We start from the raw sequence: 17,657 nt of genomic DNA on the forward strand, positions 1-17,657 counted from the left end.
TGGTGTCTACTTTCACCAACATCAAAATCTGAAAATTCTTTCATTAAACTGACAAATATTATCTGAGACACTACTGGTTCATAAGCCCTTACCCAGAAGCCCTGGGGACAGAATTTTTCAGATTTTAGAAAGGAAATACATTGCACATGCCATATAATATGTAACATCCCCAGCTGGAGTCTGGGGCTGCACCCAACCATCAAATACATTAAAATTTTGCAGTAAATGGATGATTCGTCACCCCAAGTGGGATAAATAAAGACTATACCTAGATGCGCATTAGTCCAGGACAAGTTTTATCACCCAAGGAGTGATAAAACCTTTTGGTTTTCGGGAGTTTTTTGTATTTTGGAATTGCAGTAAGGGTGTTGACTTCTATCATGTTCTGGGGAAAAGAGAATAAGTTAAATAAGACTAGTTTTCTGGTTCTCAGGGAGCTTATAATCAAGGAGAGGAAATAAGGCATGTATACACAGAGCTCTGGACTAGGCAGCAGTGAGGAGAGAATGAGAGTGATGTGCTTGGCTTAAAGCCTCAGAGATTCAGAAATGGGGAAACTACTTCCCACAGGAGAGTCTCAGGGTCCCTTCTGGGAAGAGCAAAATGGCACTGGCCCCGGCCTGGACAATGTTCTAGGACTTTGACCAGAGGAGGAGGAGGAGGAGGGGTGTTTCTCAACCATTCCCGATGACAGGAATGATGCAGGGCACCTGTTTCTTCTATGCCTTCCCAGATCCCTACCCTAGGGATTCCAGTCCCCAGGTCTGAGGTGGGACCAGGAATCCAGCAGCTAAACCAGCACCACGTCCCCCAACCCCGGGGGATTCTCACCAGCAGGGATGCTTAAGAAACACGAGTCTAGGTTAGGGGTCCTCATGCTTGAGTGGGCATTGGCATCAGGTGGAGGACGAGTAAAAACAGAAACCCCAGGGTTTCCGATTCCACAGGGCTGGAGCAGGGCCTGGGGATTTGCATCTCTAACAAGTCCCCAGGGGATGCTGACGCTGCTGGTCTGGGGACCACACTGATCTAGCCATGGGTATTAGCAAAATGTCAATGCCAGGAAGGAGCAAAACAACCGTGGGCACCTGGAGGGTGGGCCAGCGTGGCGGCAGTGCCGAGGCTGTGTGTGCCGTATGAGAGATTTAAGTGAGAACCGCAGCTCTGCGTCAGTCTCAGGACCCAGGGCTCGCGGGGAGGGGTGAGATGAATACATTTGTTCAATGAGTATTAACTGAGTGTCCAGTGTGCGCCCGGCAGCACAGATATAGGAGTGCCCTCCTGGGGCGTACGACAGTCTACACCAGTGGCTCGCAACTGGCGTGACTTGGCTTCCCAGGAGACACTGGCAACGCCTGGAGACATTTATGGTTGTCACAACCTGGGGGGAGGCGGTAATAAGTATAATTGACATCTAGTGGGTAGAGGCCAGGAAGCTGTTAAACATCCTACAATGGACACAGGACAGCACCCCAGCAAAGAATGATCTGGTCCAAATGTTAACAGGGCCAATGTGGAGAAAGCCTGGTCTCTACCTAAACTCAGACAGGGAAACAAAACACAATGCATTCGTCACTACATTGTCAACTCCGGTCTTCACAAAACGCCTTCCTCCACGAAAAAGCTGACTGTGACCCCTCTGGTCTTGGATGTTGCTGGGAATATGACTTTCAAATTATTTTACAGCTGTGAGTTATGCCCCTTTCTATTCTCTCACTTAAAAAAGAGAAAACAATTTGTTTTTAAAGAAATCAAAATCTGACAAGCAAGGGAAGCTTTTCTGTTCTCTAGTATGGAGTAGATCGTGGCTTGTCTCAATGGCACCTTCTCCTGCTCAGATGAGGAGAAGCGCTGAGTCTTTGGGAGGAAGGAAATCCACCAGGAGAGCAGAAAGGGAGTTCACTTTTTTCCTCCAAGCGGGCTGTGTTTGAAATCCAGGTCATCTGCAGCATGGGTAGGCTGGGCACCCTCGCAGAAGGACCCCCCACTCTGAATCTAGACAGCAAGGTCTGTGCTGGGGGCACTCGATGAAAGGTGCACCCTAGGGACAGAGGGGGACCTGAGACACCGAGCCTGGGGGCTTTAGTACATAACAGGTGTGGGAGGCGCTAAAGGGCTGGGTAGGAAACATGTTTCATATTGGATGTGCCCAAATTCCCAGGTCTGAGGGTGAGTGAGCTTTGGAGAAGATAAGTGAGCAAAAAACACCTATCCTGGCAAAATAGATTAAAAGAGTTCCCAGGTAAGGCTGAGAAAAATCCCAACATAAGGGAGTCGACCCTTTTTTCTCCTATTCAAACATGTGGTGACAAGGCAAAAATTAGCTCAGACTGAGAAAGTAAAAATCTGCAAATGCGGATACAAACGCAGATAGAGCCAGCTGCAAAACGAACCGGAAATAGTATTTCTCCCAAGCACACAGACTACAGCTGGAAAGGGTCCTAACAACCCCTCCTCTGAGTGACGACTGCTTTCTTACTCTCTGAGAAACTCTGTCCTCTAAGACCACAGACTATCAGAAACTTTGCTTTTTTATACTGTATTAGTAAGAATGAAATGTTTCACCCTTGGCTGAAAGAAACAAGTCACTGTGACACAGAGAAGAAGCCTTGAATCCCCACACAAGTGCAGGGCCTCATGTAAGGGGTTCTGGACACAGCCCTGCACGTCTATCTTAACTTGGTGGTTCCCAAAGAAACAGGACCTGGGTCCAGCTCACAGACCAGACCTGATGTGGCCCGACTCACACAGCCCTGTTTTGCTTGGGGCCTATCAAAACACTGCTGCTTCGTTTATATTTCACTCACTTCCATTTGTCCTCCAAATCTGTAACTGCTCAGAGTTTTGTCTTGTTTGGTGCGATGCTCCACAGGTCCTCCTGGGCAGTCTCCTCGTTGCAATGAGCCCATAAACTTGACTTTGTCAGACTAGACTAGTTTGTCCCTGGTGCTCTTGGGCTGACTGGGCTGGGGCAGTGGCTAGAAAGAACAAGGGTCTGTCAAGCCCCACAGAGCAACCACTGCCGACCCTCCAGAAATCCGAAATAAGCTCGAGGGTCAACAAATGTGTTCTTTTCTTCCCGGTGACTGTGAACTTGGGAAAGGAGACCCGTGGCTACTACGCTGCTTTTACAAGACTCTGTTAGATATAGAGCCTGGTAAATTGAAACCATTTCTAATTCTCCATCTGCCCAACCACCACTGTTGCCAGTGCCCACTGAGTCCATGGCACTTTCCCGGACTGGATGGTGGGGATGTCAGGTAGAAGACACAGCCCCCTCCGCGAGGGACCAATGATAGCCACAAGGCACTATGTGTCACCATCACAAGGGACAACTCCTAAGAAGCAAGTCAAGGGACAAAGTGATCAGAAAGGTGGTACAAGTGTCTGGTGATAACGTGAGGGGAGGTTAAACAGAGAAAGTTTAGCCTTTGCCCCACAGCCATCATTTATTCAGAAGCCTGACCTGCCTTTGTACAAATTCTGTCAGGGACTACTTTTTCCCTAACCCACCTGCTCAACTGGTCCTCTGCATCTCTAAGACTGAACTGTTTGTTCAAGAAGATGCTAAATAATCATTCCTCTGGGCTATTTCTCTATCCCACCGAGGCCACAAATCATCTGCATCAACTGTAGTAAGAAAGAGGGAAACTCCAGATGTGGGGAGTTGGAAATACCTCAGAGCACTTCATTTATGAACACTTAAACAGTTTTCCTCGTTATGAAAATTACGGCAATCTGCTCCCCAGCCCACATTTCCGATGAATTTCAGTATCATAAAAGCTTCACTGGGGGAGGGGAGATGATGTTAGTTGTTTAAATAAATCCTGATCAGCTGAGTTTCACTTTCTCTCAGAAGATATCAATCCACATGAACATTTTTTGAATCATCATAACTTACTCGTGACGTGAGCTTGTATTTCAGCGCGCTAAGGAGACAGCTATGCGGGAAGGGGCTTCTCTCCTCTGTACCGCTGGGCAAGTTTCGTTACGGGTGTGACTTCCATCCAGAAGGAAGGAGGCTGTGTTGTTCCCAAGCTCCGAGTCATTTCTAAAAGTGGGTCAGCACTCTCTGTCCTTCCACCTGAACTTGGGTGCTGCATCAAAATCCAGAAGCAGCGAAAGGTTCCAAATGGAAGGGGCTTTCTAGTGAACTAGGGTGCCTCGTGGAAATCATGGGAGAACCATTACCCCAGAATTTGCTCTTTACAATGAAAGCCAGAGAGTGTGTGAGGGGTGAGATTAAACTGCAGCAGTTCTTACTCTGGGTCCATGAAACACGTCTGTCAATAAACATCTCTCAAGTCTTCACTGACAGTGATAATTCTTCCCGACCTACCACCCCCTTACACACATATTTATATCCATGGCATCTTTGCCAAATGACATCTTCTCATATTCCTAACTCAGTTGTTCGCATCTTCCTTTTGTCTCTCCCATCGGCTGTTCAATTCTTTGAATGCAGAAAGCTTTCACTCTGAATTGTAAAGCTTTCGGAATTGAATCAGAGAGTGAAGATGCTGGGAGAAACCTGAGGGCTTCACTCTAGTACAACCCTCGGACTTCACAGACAGTGCAGACCACGAAGAGCACAAGGCCAGAGAAATAAAATTATCTGCCCAAGGTCACACAGCTAGCTAATAAGAGAGCTAGTCCTAGAATCTGTGCTTCCTAACTCTTAGCCAAAACACACCACCCAGCCCTGTAAAACCACTCTTTATTAACAACTCACCCCCGCTCTGTGATGCATCTAGAGATGGACGTAGTTAATAGATACTTGTAGGCGTGAACAAGGCTTGGGCTAGACTCAGGATCCTCCCACATGCTCAAGGGAGCTGAGCATGATGAACTGTGTTAAAATCCAGGCCCAGGAAGCCCATCTTAGATCCCAGAATTACTTTCGAACTATGCTGTTCAATATGGTGGCCCCCTAGGCACATGTGGCTATTGGGCACTCAAAATGTGGCTAGGCCAAGTTGAGATGTGGCATACGTGGAAAATACACGCTGGATTGTGAAGACTCATATGAAAAGAGAATGAAAATATCTCATTTAATAATTTTATATGGGTTACATGTTGAAGGGATAATATTTTGGATATACTGAGTTAAATAAAATATATTTAAATTAAGTTCACCTGTTTCTTTCTTTTTTTTTTAAAACCTGTTTCTTTTCTGGTTTTTAATGTGGCTACCAGAAAATGTAAAATCTTGTATGTGGTTCACATAGTATTTCTACTGGCCAGCTCTGCTCTAAAACACCTTCCACCCACACCACCTAACCCTGCCAAAAAAGACTTGAGTCTCCTGCCCGCAGACATCACAGAGGGTAAAAAAAAATATATCACGGATGTGCTCTTATCCTAAGGTCAGTTCTTGAGGCCTGAGGATTGATTAGTCACTTAAGCATGCCCTGCAGACTGTCCTGTTTGGTGCCACAACCTTACAAGGGACACTCAGGTTCCCCCTGCTTAGTCTCCCCCAAAAGCAACTCACCGGTCACCCAAGGTTCTATTTACTCTGCAGAGAGAGGAACAACCTATAGGGAATTTCTCTTTCACTTCTCTTGAAACTCTTTTCCATTGAAAAAATTTCTCTGCTTCTCAGATTATTATTTCCGCAAACAAGAGTGAGGTTGGTGGAGGCCACTGGTTGTCACATGTCACGAGGACAGACTGTCCCAGGGACTCCGTTCCAATTACCTTGGAGGTTTGATGCGTCTTCCCCTTCTCCTGCCCATCCCCCACTCCACCCATGCCAGCAAACTTGCCTAATAACCTGGATCATTTATAAACTTGTCAACAGCCAGAACTACAGAATGAGCAGTTGAATGGAAGGAAGGATAGGCTACTGTCCAACAAGAGGAAGTGTTATCAGCAGTGGTTTAACTGTGAATTCCTGAAAAAAAAATTTCAGGCCGCTTCAAGAATCTTGAAGGTTTTAGTGTCTAAAGGTAGGTTTAGCATGCAAAACCTACAACCCGCGTGAATAAATGCGGGGCCAGTTTGGCTTTGGGAACATCTAGAAGCTCAGAACCCTTCCTGAAGGGCGGGCCCTCGACTAGGAGCAGCAGCAGCACCTGGGAATTTGTTAGAAAAGCAAAATTTCAGGCCCCACCCCAGACCTGCTGACTCAGAAACTCTGGAGGTGAGGCCCGGCTCTCCAGGTGATTCTGGGACACACTCGAGTTTGAGAACTGCTGGATCAGAGCATTAGACTAGTGCGCTTCCCGCCTATTAGCCACAGTCTGACTGTACCATTAACAGACTGAAGGCATGCAAACCTCATCCGAACCTTAAACATTAAGACAGAGCTCCAGCGGCTGCATCTGTAACATCCATGAACGTATTTATCTAAACCACCATTTCGGGCTTGGCAAGTCCCATAAATTCATTTTTTAATGCCTAAGGCAGTATCCCTTATTTGCTCTCAAAACTACCTGTTTTGCACTACAAAAGGAGTTCCTGGTATATTTTTCTGCAACAAAAAGAATAAATCTATGCTTGCTCTTATATTAATCATAGTTACGTATGTATGATGTATCTTCTCTCAACCTTTGGCTTTCCAAACTAGATTAGTAGTCTGTCCACATTATCCTCATAAGGAAATCTGAAGCTGGAAAAAAAAAAGTTAAAATCCCTAGAAGGAACTGAAGCACTTATTTCTGACTAGAGCACGTTCAGAACGTTCCAGTTATTGGAAGAATGACTAAAGGAATTGGAGAGTTGCCAGATTTAGCAAATACAAACGCAGGATGCCCAGTTACATTTGAATTTCAGATAAACAGCCGATATTGCATGGGACATACTAAAAACAAAAAAAAATTATTCATTGTTTATCTGAAATTCAAATGTAACTGGGCATCCTGTATTTTATCTGGCTACTCTAGAACGGGGAATACTGACCTGTGGGAAGGTTTGGGGGAGACAACTGTCCTCAAATACTTAAAGGACTGTTAGGAGAAAAATGGGCTAATATCAATATAGACCCAGAGACTAGAACCCATGGGTAAAAATTACAGGAAGAGCATATCCGGCTCAACGGAAGAAAGACATTTGTAACTACAGGAATTCAAGTAGAGATGTGCTGAGGAGAGTGGCAGGAAAGTCAAGATTTGGGAGTGTCTGTTGAGTGGTTAGGCTAAAAGATAAAGCCTCTCTGACTTGAAGGCCTATGAATCCCTAAATTGCTTGAGTTGCCATCCTCTAGAATCTTCCTGCCTCGTGAACTATGCAAACTGCTCTGGGTATACACGGATAAGCCCTGGCTCTGCGCGGGGGCGAGAAACAAACGGCAAGAAAGCATCTTGGACTTCCTTGGTGGCGCGGTGGTTAAGAATCCGCCTGCCAATGCAGGAGACACGGGTTCGAGCCCTGGTCCGGGAAGATACCACATGCCGCGGAGCAACTAAGCCCATGCACCACAACTACTGAGCCCGTGTGCCACAACTACTGAAGCCCTCACGCCCTAGAGCCCGTGCTCCACAACAAGAGAAGCCACTGCAATGAGAAGCCCACGCACCGCAATGAAGAGTAGCCCCAGCTCGCCACAACTAAAGAAAGCCCGCGCACAGCAACGCAGCCATAAATAAACAAACAAACAAACATATAAATAAATAAATAAAATTTTTTTAAAAAAAGCATCTTGTTCCATCGAGGAACTTGTGCCCGTCCTACTGGTAGAGCCTAATGAAACATATTTGTGTGCATTTTTTCCCCATGTGCTTTAAAAAAGCCATTAAGATTATGTAAGGATTTTTCAAAAGCGTTTCAATGATGATAAAACCCTTCACTGCTTTCAAACATAAAACAGATACATAAGGAAACTCACCCTTTGTCCTGCTGTCCATTTCTGTTTTTGACGAGTCCGGAGTTGCTGCAGTCGGAGGTAACTTCTTGCCAATAGTCTGAGGGGAAAAAAGATGATCTTTACTCATCAAGATGATTCTCTCCATCAAGCAAAGGAATAAAAAGGATCAAGATCATGATGACGAAAAGCTCCCAACTGGTCCTAAAAACCTCATACTTAAGTTTTGGTACTGCTCTGTGTAGTGGCTGACATTCTTCCATTAGGCCTGGACCTCAGTGACAGATAGGTGGGAAAACCAGGTTAAAAAGGCTTTATCCTTGTAGGCACTCCGTATCTCTTATTCCCATTCTTCCTTGGTTCTTATTAGAAGGTTGATTACTTTCAGCAGAGAAAACAGGGACATTTCCACTCAGTTTATGAGAAGCTGACTCAATCTATGGCCCAGAGGAGGTGTTCAAAGTGTCTGCAGCTTGGAAGGAACGGTAGGAAGAGGGAAGGCACAAAAAGACAAAGAAGGAAGGGATGGAAGGATAGAGGGCCAGAAGGACAGACAGATGATGGGCAGGTGGAAGGACAGGCAGAAGTCAGAGTGTCCAGGGCAACTGCGCCTTGTCGTGTCTCCTTCTAGCCATCCAAAAGCCAACTTGCTCCAAAGGTGGAACAAGCAGGGCCAGCAGCTCCCTTCCTTCCCACCAGCCTTTTAACCCTCCAGGGCTTTGAAAAAGGCCAATGCTGCAGACCCGAGACATCTATTTAGTAGTTAAAAAAAAAAAAGAGGGCTTCCCTGGTGGCGCAGTGGTTGAGAATCTGCCTGCCAATGCAGGGGACATGGGTTCGAGCCCTGGTCTGGGAAGATCCCACATGCCGCGGAGCAACTAGGCCCGTGAGCCACAACTACTGAGCCTGCGTGTCTGGAGCCTGTGCTCTGCAACAAGAGAGGCCGTGATAGCGAGAGGCCCGCGCACCGTGATGAAGAGTGGCCCCCGCTTGCCGCAATTAGAGAAAGCCCTCGCACAGAAACGAAGACCCAACACAGCCAAAAATAAATTAATAAATAAATAAATTTTAAAAAAAAGAGTCTGTTTTGAGTTCATTTTCTTCCTTTCATTCATAACTAATTCTATTATCATCCATTATTTATGAACCATCCACAGAAAAGACTGGATATTGTCTCTAACTAAAGATATTTCCCCAAACACAGGCAACTCAGCGGCTCAAAGCAACAAAAATGAAAAACGAGACGAGCAGTAAAATGATGGTTCCAAAGGTGAGGTCTGTCCCCACTCCTGTCCTTGGCCATCACGTTTGTGTGATGGTGATTAACGCCCGAGGAAAACGTCGACTGATACCAGGGAAACAGCTCTCAGAACCAAGCAGCTGCGTGAATCTCCCCAACAATGAGGAGTTTCCCCAGTGAGAATTTCGGCCACTGGGAAAACCAAACATATCTGCTTCTTGAACACATGAAGGGGAATGAACTGCATAATTGACATACTGGCACGGTGGAATTTTTCTTCAAATACGACTGATTCACCACAGTTTTTAATTTGAAAAAGTTCTTCTTGCTTCAAATGTTGAAACTAACATTAAATATGAATAAATCACAGAAAGAGGGTAAGATAAATCTAATCCTCAGCCCTTAGTGAATTTTTAAAAACATTTGTGACAGAAAGCCTTTACATTTTACACGGTGACATTTTTATTTAGTGCTGCAGGGCTTTCTATATTGGATACAAAATGAAACCCAAAATATTATGCCGCTCCTCAACCGCCACTAAGTACTCAAGCTAATAACACTGTGTGATTCCAAGGAAACATCAAGGAGGAAAAAAGCTTGTTGTTATTTGGCCATAAGGTCACATTTGATGAAAAACTGTTCTTAGAATCATCTTGAAAAATCAGGAATTGACAGTAAAAACAGATGCACTCATAGTGTCATTCGCATCCCTGCTCGCACTTCCAACAGCATCTCCATCACTCTCTTTGTTTTTCCCTTTTGTGGACCAGAATAAAGCATCGCTGCTGTTAACACATTAGGAAGAAGAAAACAAAAACGATTAATCCTTTAGTTATTGCTGACAGTAGGGAGAGGAAATCAGGAAAACACAGCGGTAAGCACTACGTCCAATCCTGACTTTGCTGCCGTTCCTGAAAAAAAAATCAGACATCCAACGGTTTGGGCCTTAAGCCAGATGCCTTCCTTTAGAGAAACTTTCACAGGTTGTGTATTGTTACGACACCCCCTTACTTGGTAACAAAAGGAAGTGTTGCCCTCCATCTCTGATGTCCTGGTTTACCAGTGCGTCCAAGCTAACAGACATCAAGAAAGGCCACCAGCTAAATATACTTACTTCTGAGCAGAAAGACATAAGAAAGCAAAGCTTACTCTATTATTTTTTTTCTTGCTATTTCAGAAAATATAGCACACTGGTCTCTGCGTGGATCCCAGCATCGGGGGGGGGGGTGGGGGAGCAGTGAAGCTGATATTGCACTCATCTTCTGGGGATGCTAGGCCTTAACTCCCTTCTTCTTCCTCATGGGCCTTGAGGAAGGTCTAGAGTAAGGCCAGTTCCTCCCTTCTCAGCCTGGTCTTCCAGGCGTCCCAGAGATGAGAGCTGTTCAGGTGTCTCTCTCTTCTCTAGGACCCAGACCTAGAGAAGTATGGTTCCCAGACCTGCGGCACTAGCCTCACCTGGGAACTTTGTTAGGAAGTCAAATTCCCAGCCCCGCCCCAGCCGTTCTCAATCGGAAACTCTGGGGATGGTGCCCAGCAGCTTCTGTCTGAACACACCCTCCAGGGGATCCTGGTGCACGTTCAAGTTTGAGAACCACCAACCTAGATGTAGGAGGGATTCCGTTAGCATTAACCAAATCCCTTTTCTGGGATTAACAACTCGGGCGCCTATTCTCATACCTAGACAAATTATAAAACATCTTTTTCACTCTTCTTCCTCTCTTCTCTACCTCCTTCCACTAAATGCCTTCCCCCTTCTCTAGTCTCACTGGCATAAGAACTTGTCATTGCTACTGAATAAGTCGGTTCAGAGAGGCAGTGAAGCTTAGTAGAGCAGACAATGTGACAATATCACTGAGGGAGAAGGAGGGGGAGCATAGGTGGCCATGAGACCCTTCACTGAAGGAGTACTGAAAGGATGAAAGGATGAATGGATGGATGGATGGATGGACAGATGGATGAGTGGACGGTAAGACCGCTTTGAACCAAAAATGGAAGACTGTATCTAGCCTCTCTGGGCTCAGACTGCCGTGAAGGCCAAGTGGGCAGATCCCCACGACTGTGTCGACCTTCAGGGACAGCCAAGCCCTGCTTGCTCCTCTGTGGTGCTTCCCTTTACTGGCATTTGGGGTGGGACATTTCTTCGTTGGAGAAGACTCTCACACACTACAGGGCAGCTGGCAACACTAGCTCCTGCCCACTAATAGCCTACGGTGCTCCTTCCTCACTGCACCCACCCCAAACACCCCACCCCTTGCCAAACACCCCATTTGAGAAGCTCTATCCCTTGCCCTTCCTCTAAATATAAGAACAAAGACAAAGGTAGTGAATTACTGCGTTCTCACCAGGCTTCCAGCTTCCCCTACCTCTGAAAACATGTTTGGTCCATTGGGCTAAATGTGAAGAGAAACCCCAGCTTTTAAAGGGCATGCATCACGAGAGCAATGCCAAGTTCCCGTACACACATAGGTCCTACATAGCTGAAGGGCAGCCGCAGTGCAGGCCTACGTGGACGGACACATTGGGGAATCACATCCATGCATCTCTCATCCACCTTGCAGGCAGTAAAGAAGGACGCTAAGCTTGCAGAGGCTATGGAAGAGCATTCGGGATCTCCACTTGCGGCTTCCTTGGCAGAGCTCAGAGTTCCTGACTTCCTGGGTGTCACAAAGAAGGTGTTATCCAGGACAAGCACGGGCCACACACTTAGGGGTTGTGTTGACGCTGCTCAGGACGCAGCTCCTTCACCTCCGAAGAGATCTGCAAACAGGCCCATTTTACCGCATGCCTTCGATGGAGGGACTCTTGGGCTCTGCTCCATAGCTCAGCCCAACATGTCCTCTTCTACTCCATGCTGTGGCTAAAGACTTCCTAGGACCCACACCCGCGATACTCTGCTCTGACTGCCCCCCAACTCAGAGGCTGCTGCTTGATCTGGGAGTGGATGTACATATGGAGCTGAAATGTATGAAATGTATGTATGAAATCTATGGAGCTGAAAGCTCTACAGACTATTACTATCAACCCACTTCAACACACAGTAATCACCAAGTTGGTGTCAACTTTTGTCTCTCCTGTCACACCCTAATCTCCATTTAAAACCTGATTTTTAAAAATTAATAATTCAAAAAATTCTTCCCTTTGAATATGTAATACCAGAAGTCCCCCTGCTGTTAGCTCTCTTGACAAAAGTACTAAGTAAAGTTTTGGGGGGTTTTGTGTACAGTAGGGGCATCATATATACTCCTAGCTCTGTAAGATCTGATAACACAGCCCCAGGACAGATAACCCACATATGATTTCAGTTAGTAGAGCTAGTAATTTTTTTTCTTTTCTGTGTCAAAATGAAGAAACTAATGCTTGTAGGAAAGACAATCACTGGATTGGACTCCAGTGGAATCCAGTTCCCTAATGACTAACATATCTGTTTCTCTTCACAACTGCTGGAGTGTGAGACCAGGATCCTACTCAAACCAAGTGCAAGATCACTCCTCTGACTTTATTCTAATTCAGATGCAAGCTCCTTTGAGTGTAAAAAAGTTTCCAGTTATAGGACAATGTTAAGGAGAAGAAAGTTTACGTCCTATCTCTGAAAGTCTCTTCTCAAATAATACTACAGAAAACTCTGAAATCACAAAGGCAACCAGGTTCGCTGGGTAGGGGGAGGCGTGAGAGAGCTCCTTGCATCCTAGCAGTTGGTGAAGCCCCCCTGTTGGTAGACCAGGCTTTCTGACGCCTATTCTAGAAGAGGGTGATCTTCTGAGAAGCTATACGGAGACATTACTCAAGTGCTTACACAAAGCCAAACACAAGACATGACTTTTCAAAAAGCTGGTAAAATACAAGATAAAGGATGGCTCTTCGAAGGCACGACTTTGACTACATTAGTATCTGACAGTATCTTCCCTTTCTGTTCAGTACAGATTTGTTAAATACCCATTCGATGTGAGACAGCGAAGCAGATGGAAAGGCAAGAGGACGCTGAACATCGCTGCACACACTGAAACAGCAATTTGCTGGGTTCTCCACAGTGGTGTTTTGAGGGGTGCCCAACCATTCAGCATGGTCATCCCAAATCCCGGTCAATATACAGGAAACAGAGAGATACAGGCTACGGGAGAGAGCGATGAGAAGAGAAACAAAACAGTATCTGTATATGACCATATCCACAACCTTTCAGCTTTCCTTTTCCACCACAAATCAGAGAGCTATACAAACTGCTATTAAAAGTCACTGCCAACTTTTTATATTTATTCTTACATGCTCCTTTCATGAACATCTATGACTGATGGTATTATGAAAAGTCTGCTTGGTGCTCAGCAGGGAGCGGTAGGAGCAGGGCAGAAGCCCCTTATGTAGGCAGCTCCTGTCTGAGCCAGAAGAGAACTAGTACAAAAGAGTGTCCATACAATGGAGTGCCTGCGTACTTCTAATGGAAGGCTTTTCTACTCGCTGGGAAATTTACATTAGCAATTGTCAATTCACCCGCCTTTGGTTGGCCCAGCTTAAACGACTTGCTAGCGACAGAAGATATGCCAGAGTAAAATACAACTCCAAATTCTAAAAATCAAATGCATGGTCCAGTGAAAGAAAAAATATATTTGTAGCTCCATTCTACGGACAGAGGTTACCTCTGCAATACCTCACATACCACTGTGTTAATTCTGACGTCTCCAAAGGGGTATGCTTCATATAAGTAAGTCTCCTTTAAACTTGGCTATAAGAAAAGATAAAATGTAAAAAGTTGTCTTCTGATTATGAAGTTGGGCTTAAGACTTACAGTTATTCATATAATGTTTATTTCCCTGGTTGTCTTGAAATGTTAGTGATAATTCAAGTTACATTAAACCTCCTTGCCCAACCAGAGTTAAAGACCTTGTCAGATTCACAGCTGCTTTAGAAGTATTTGTTAGCTGTATTCCACTTAGAAGTTTAACGGCTTTTCTCCTCCTTTCTCTTCCGAAACAGTGCACTCCTTGAGGGTAGGACCTAGATGTTAATTATTCTCTTATCTCCACAAAGTGAAGGGTTAGGAAGTGTTTGTCGAGTGGAGCCAGGAATTTGGGGGCACCATCCCCTCACCCTTTGCCCTACCATGAGCGTCCTACCACATCACAACAGGTAAATGAAGGGAGCTGTCCTCCTTGACAAACCAGACTCCTCTTGGAGCCCCACTGTTCGTCACTGTCATGTATCAGCTCTTCCAGCCTGATCTCTGGTGACAGCACATTGTCCAGGATGTCTTCCTAGACCTCTCTGGCCCCTGCCTTACTCCCCTGTTCTCATGCACATGACCCCAACCTCCGATTAATTATTGGTTGCCATAAAGAAGAATCCAGTCTCAGCCATGTTTCTGGTGGACCTTTGTCTGCCTATGATGTCCAAGTACTCTTCGTAGCCTGCTCCCTCAGATTTTCTCAAGATCCTATTATGATCAAAGGACCCTCGCTTGGAGGGGTCATTATCATCCAGGTATGTGTGTACATACATACATACACACACACACACACACACACACACACACACACACACACACACTCCCAAGATGTTCCGCCAACCAACCAACTAAATACCAAAACACCTAATGCCACAATCTGGTAAATTTGGGAAACACAGGATGCTTGGTCTAATCCTTGCATAATAGCATATTAAAGGCTCTGAGAAGTCCTGCAGTTACAGATTAATTTTATCCTTAACATTTTCTCAGTGTTTTCTAAACTTATCCACACAGAAATCCTACTTCTTATGATACCTATCGACACATCACGAGAACGAGCAGTCCACAGAAGAGGTAGGTGAAGGTCACCACTTCTGCTTCCTAAATTCTCTTGGCTCCGTCCTCTCTGGCTCCTAGACTCACAATGTGGAACCCACCCTTGACTACTCTCTTACTGCACCTTCCCATATCAAACCCACCACCCAGTCCCTGCTTTCAGCTTCATCCCTTCCTCTTTGACCCCAGCCTATGGGCTTTGTTACTAACACAGGAACTATTTCCACAGTTTTCTAGACGAGGATCCTATTCTCCAATTCAAGCCACTTCATTAGCTCTCCTGTAGACTCAACTTTTAATCACCCTCCACCATCACCCCTTACCATATCTACTTCAAAACACTCAGAATATATACTGCTTCTCAATGGCTATTCATGTAATTCCCAAAGCCCTGAAGACATTCGAGGGTTTACTTCCGATTGCTGCAACTTGGCAGATCTCTCAATGGCTGGCATCTTTCTCTTGTGCTCTTAAGATGAATAGCCAACTTTGCCTATAAGACACCTACTTCCATCTTAGATGCTTCCATTAGATCTTCTAGGGTTTACTCTTTCTCTCTGTCCAATAGATACTTCAGTATCTATCATTTTACTGAACATGTATATATGAAGTCTGTTTTATATTTGTATATTAAACACACATGCACACTCTCTCTCTGAGACACGTGTGCCTCAGTAGAAAGACGTACCTAAGAATTTGAGCCAATTTCTAGAATTGACCATGCACTTTAACTTCTGCCAGGATCTGATCATTTGGTTCATTTGTTTGCTTTTTGAATACCTCAGGAGACCATGCCCTAAAAAGCTGGAAAGAACCATCCGACGCATGCATTCACAGGATGAATAGGATTTTCTCTTTGTCAAAGCAAAGTAACTTTTTGAAGGTGTAGTAGGGGCTTCCCCTTGTGCCGGGGAAATGCAGTGCTGAAGGAGGAGTCAAAACCTACTTAAGTGCTCAATGAGGTGGAGGGTGTACATTCAGACAACATTAAAATCATAGAAGGCAGCTCTCCAAACGTCTGACAGTATATGAAAATGCTGTTTCTATTTTCCCCCCACTGTTCCCAAGAGAGGAGCCTGCATGCTATTTTGTTGTCGGATCATCTTATTCACAGAGGATAAACAAGCCAGAGTAAATTTCCATTTCATATACTACTTCGGCAAAACACAGTTCGCCAGTACGCTTTCAAAGGACGATTTTCTGCTGTTACGACAGATAAAAGGAAATCTCAAGCCTTTCTTCTACCAGAGGATTAGTTTTATCTTTTGATTCATAATGCCTTCCTTTTAGATGCATTTGGAGAATTTAAGAAGAGTGTGGGTAAGGAAGAGAGAAGGATGGTATGGGAGCAGGGAATATCATGGGGCCAGTTTGAGTTCTGTTCATCCAGTGCTTTAACATGAAACTGGCTGTATATACACGGACCAAGTCCTAACTTTCTAATAAAATAGTTGTATGAATTCAATTAACATACAAAGATCCCTTCCAGCTCTACAATATTTTGACTTACTCAATCCCAACACAGTCCAGGCTATTCCCCTTACCTGGGATGGCACCTTCTCCTCCAGTATATTTGAATCCCATCTCACCTTTAAGGTGCAACTAAAGTCCAGCTAGCTAAATGTTTTCTACTGACATGCAGCCCACATTTGATCATGACATTTTTCCGTGTATGAGATACTTGAGGGCAAAGCCACGTTTATTCAGTTTTCCTTTCTGCATTTAAAGTGAAGCCTTGCCTCCATCACTCTTCCTCCGTCCCTCCCTCCCTCCCTTCCTTCTTCCCTTCCCTTCCTTCCTTTCTTTCACTCACTCACTCACTCACTCACTCACTCATTCATTTATTCAGCATTCTTTTTTAGAACTACTATGAGCCATGATCTATGCTGGAAGCTGCATATACAAAGATGAGATGGGCAGAGTCCTGGATCTCAAATGAGTTCAAAATTTAGCAGTGGAGACAGATTAACCAACAAGGCATCACAGTCCAAGGGATAAACACTACAATAAAAGTGTGCATAGAAAAGAAAAAAGGAGCCATTAACAAGTCTACATGGGGAAATAAGCCTCACAGCAATGATGCAGCTTGGGTTAAATTCTGAAGGATTAGTAGGAATTTGCCAGGTAGAAAATGGTAGAGAGAGTATTCGAGCTAAAGAAAAGCAGGAGCAAAGGTGAGAATGTAAGCAGGGAATGGGGGCTTCGCAGCACAGAACGGGGCCAGTGGAAGGGGGGATCCTGTAGGTGGGGTGAAGGGAGGAAGAGCTGCTTGGGCCAGGAGGCCAGCAAGGTAAATGGAAGCCAATGTTACCGTTTGTGCTTTATCTTAAAGGCAACTGGTAGTTAGCAGAGGTGTGGCATGATCACATTTGTGACTTTAAGACCAATGATCTGGTGGCATTGGGAGGAATAAAGAAGAAAGGAAGGGGCACGTGAAAGTCAAGGAGATAATTAACTAGGAGGCTGACGCAATGATCCAACTGAGGCAGTGAAACTAAGGATGCGGAAGAGAGGCTGGAGAAACACGCAGACTGCCAACCTGCCCGTATTCCACAATCACGACAGGGATAAATCAGTGACTGTGAATTGGTGTGAATATAGATGGAAAAATACCCAAACTCTGTTATGTTCTTGGGTCAACATATATGTATTCTACAGAGGTACTAAGTGCCAATGGTGTACAAAGAACATTAAGTTCAGACCCTGACCAGAGAGGCAAAAGAGCTAAATAGGCTCAGGGAAGCATCATGGAAAATCTATCCTAATGAGAAGAATCACAGTGGATGTGTTTCTCAGGTCCCTGATGCTGGTGTGGTGACATTAGTAAAAAAGTAGTAGGCCTG

At 45.1% G+C, this 17,657-nt stretch overlaps 1 protein-coding gene across 4 annotated transcripts in view; it reads right to left on the minus strand.

Moving 5' to 3' along the window:
• Window positions 1–17,657, minus strand: part of SH3KBP1 (SH3 domain containing kinase binding protein 1) — a 336,298-nt gene that overhangs the window by 97,993 nt on the left and 220,648 nt on the right. For all 4 annotated transcript variants that reach the window (XM_068533267.1, XM_068533269.1, XM_068533268.1 and 1 more), the window contains one exon: window positions 7,829–7,904. In XM_068533267.1, coding sequence (XP_068389368.1) covers window positions 7,829–7,904 — 76 coding nt within the window. The remainder of the gene's footprint in view (window positions 1–7,828; window positions 7,905–17,657) is intronic.

This window comes from Eschrichtius robustus, chromosome X (assembly GCF_028021215.1).
Source record: "Eschrichtius robustus isolate mEscRob2 chromosome X, mEscRob2.pri, whole genome shotgun sequence".
NCBI lineage: Eukaryota > Metazoa > Chordata > Mammalia > Artiodactyla > Eschrichtiidae > Eschrichtius > Eschrichtius robustus.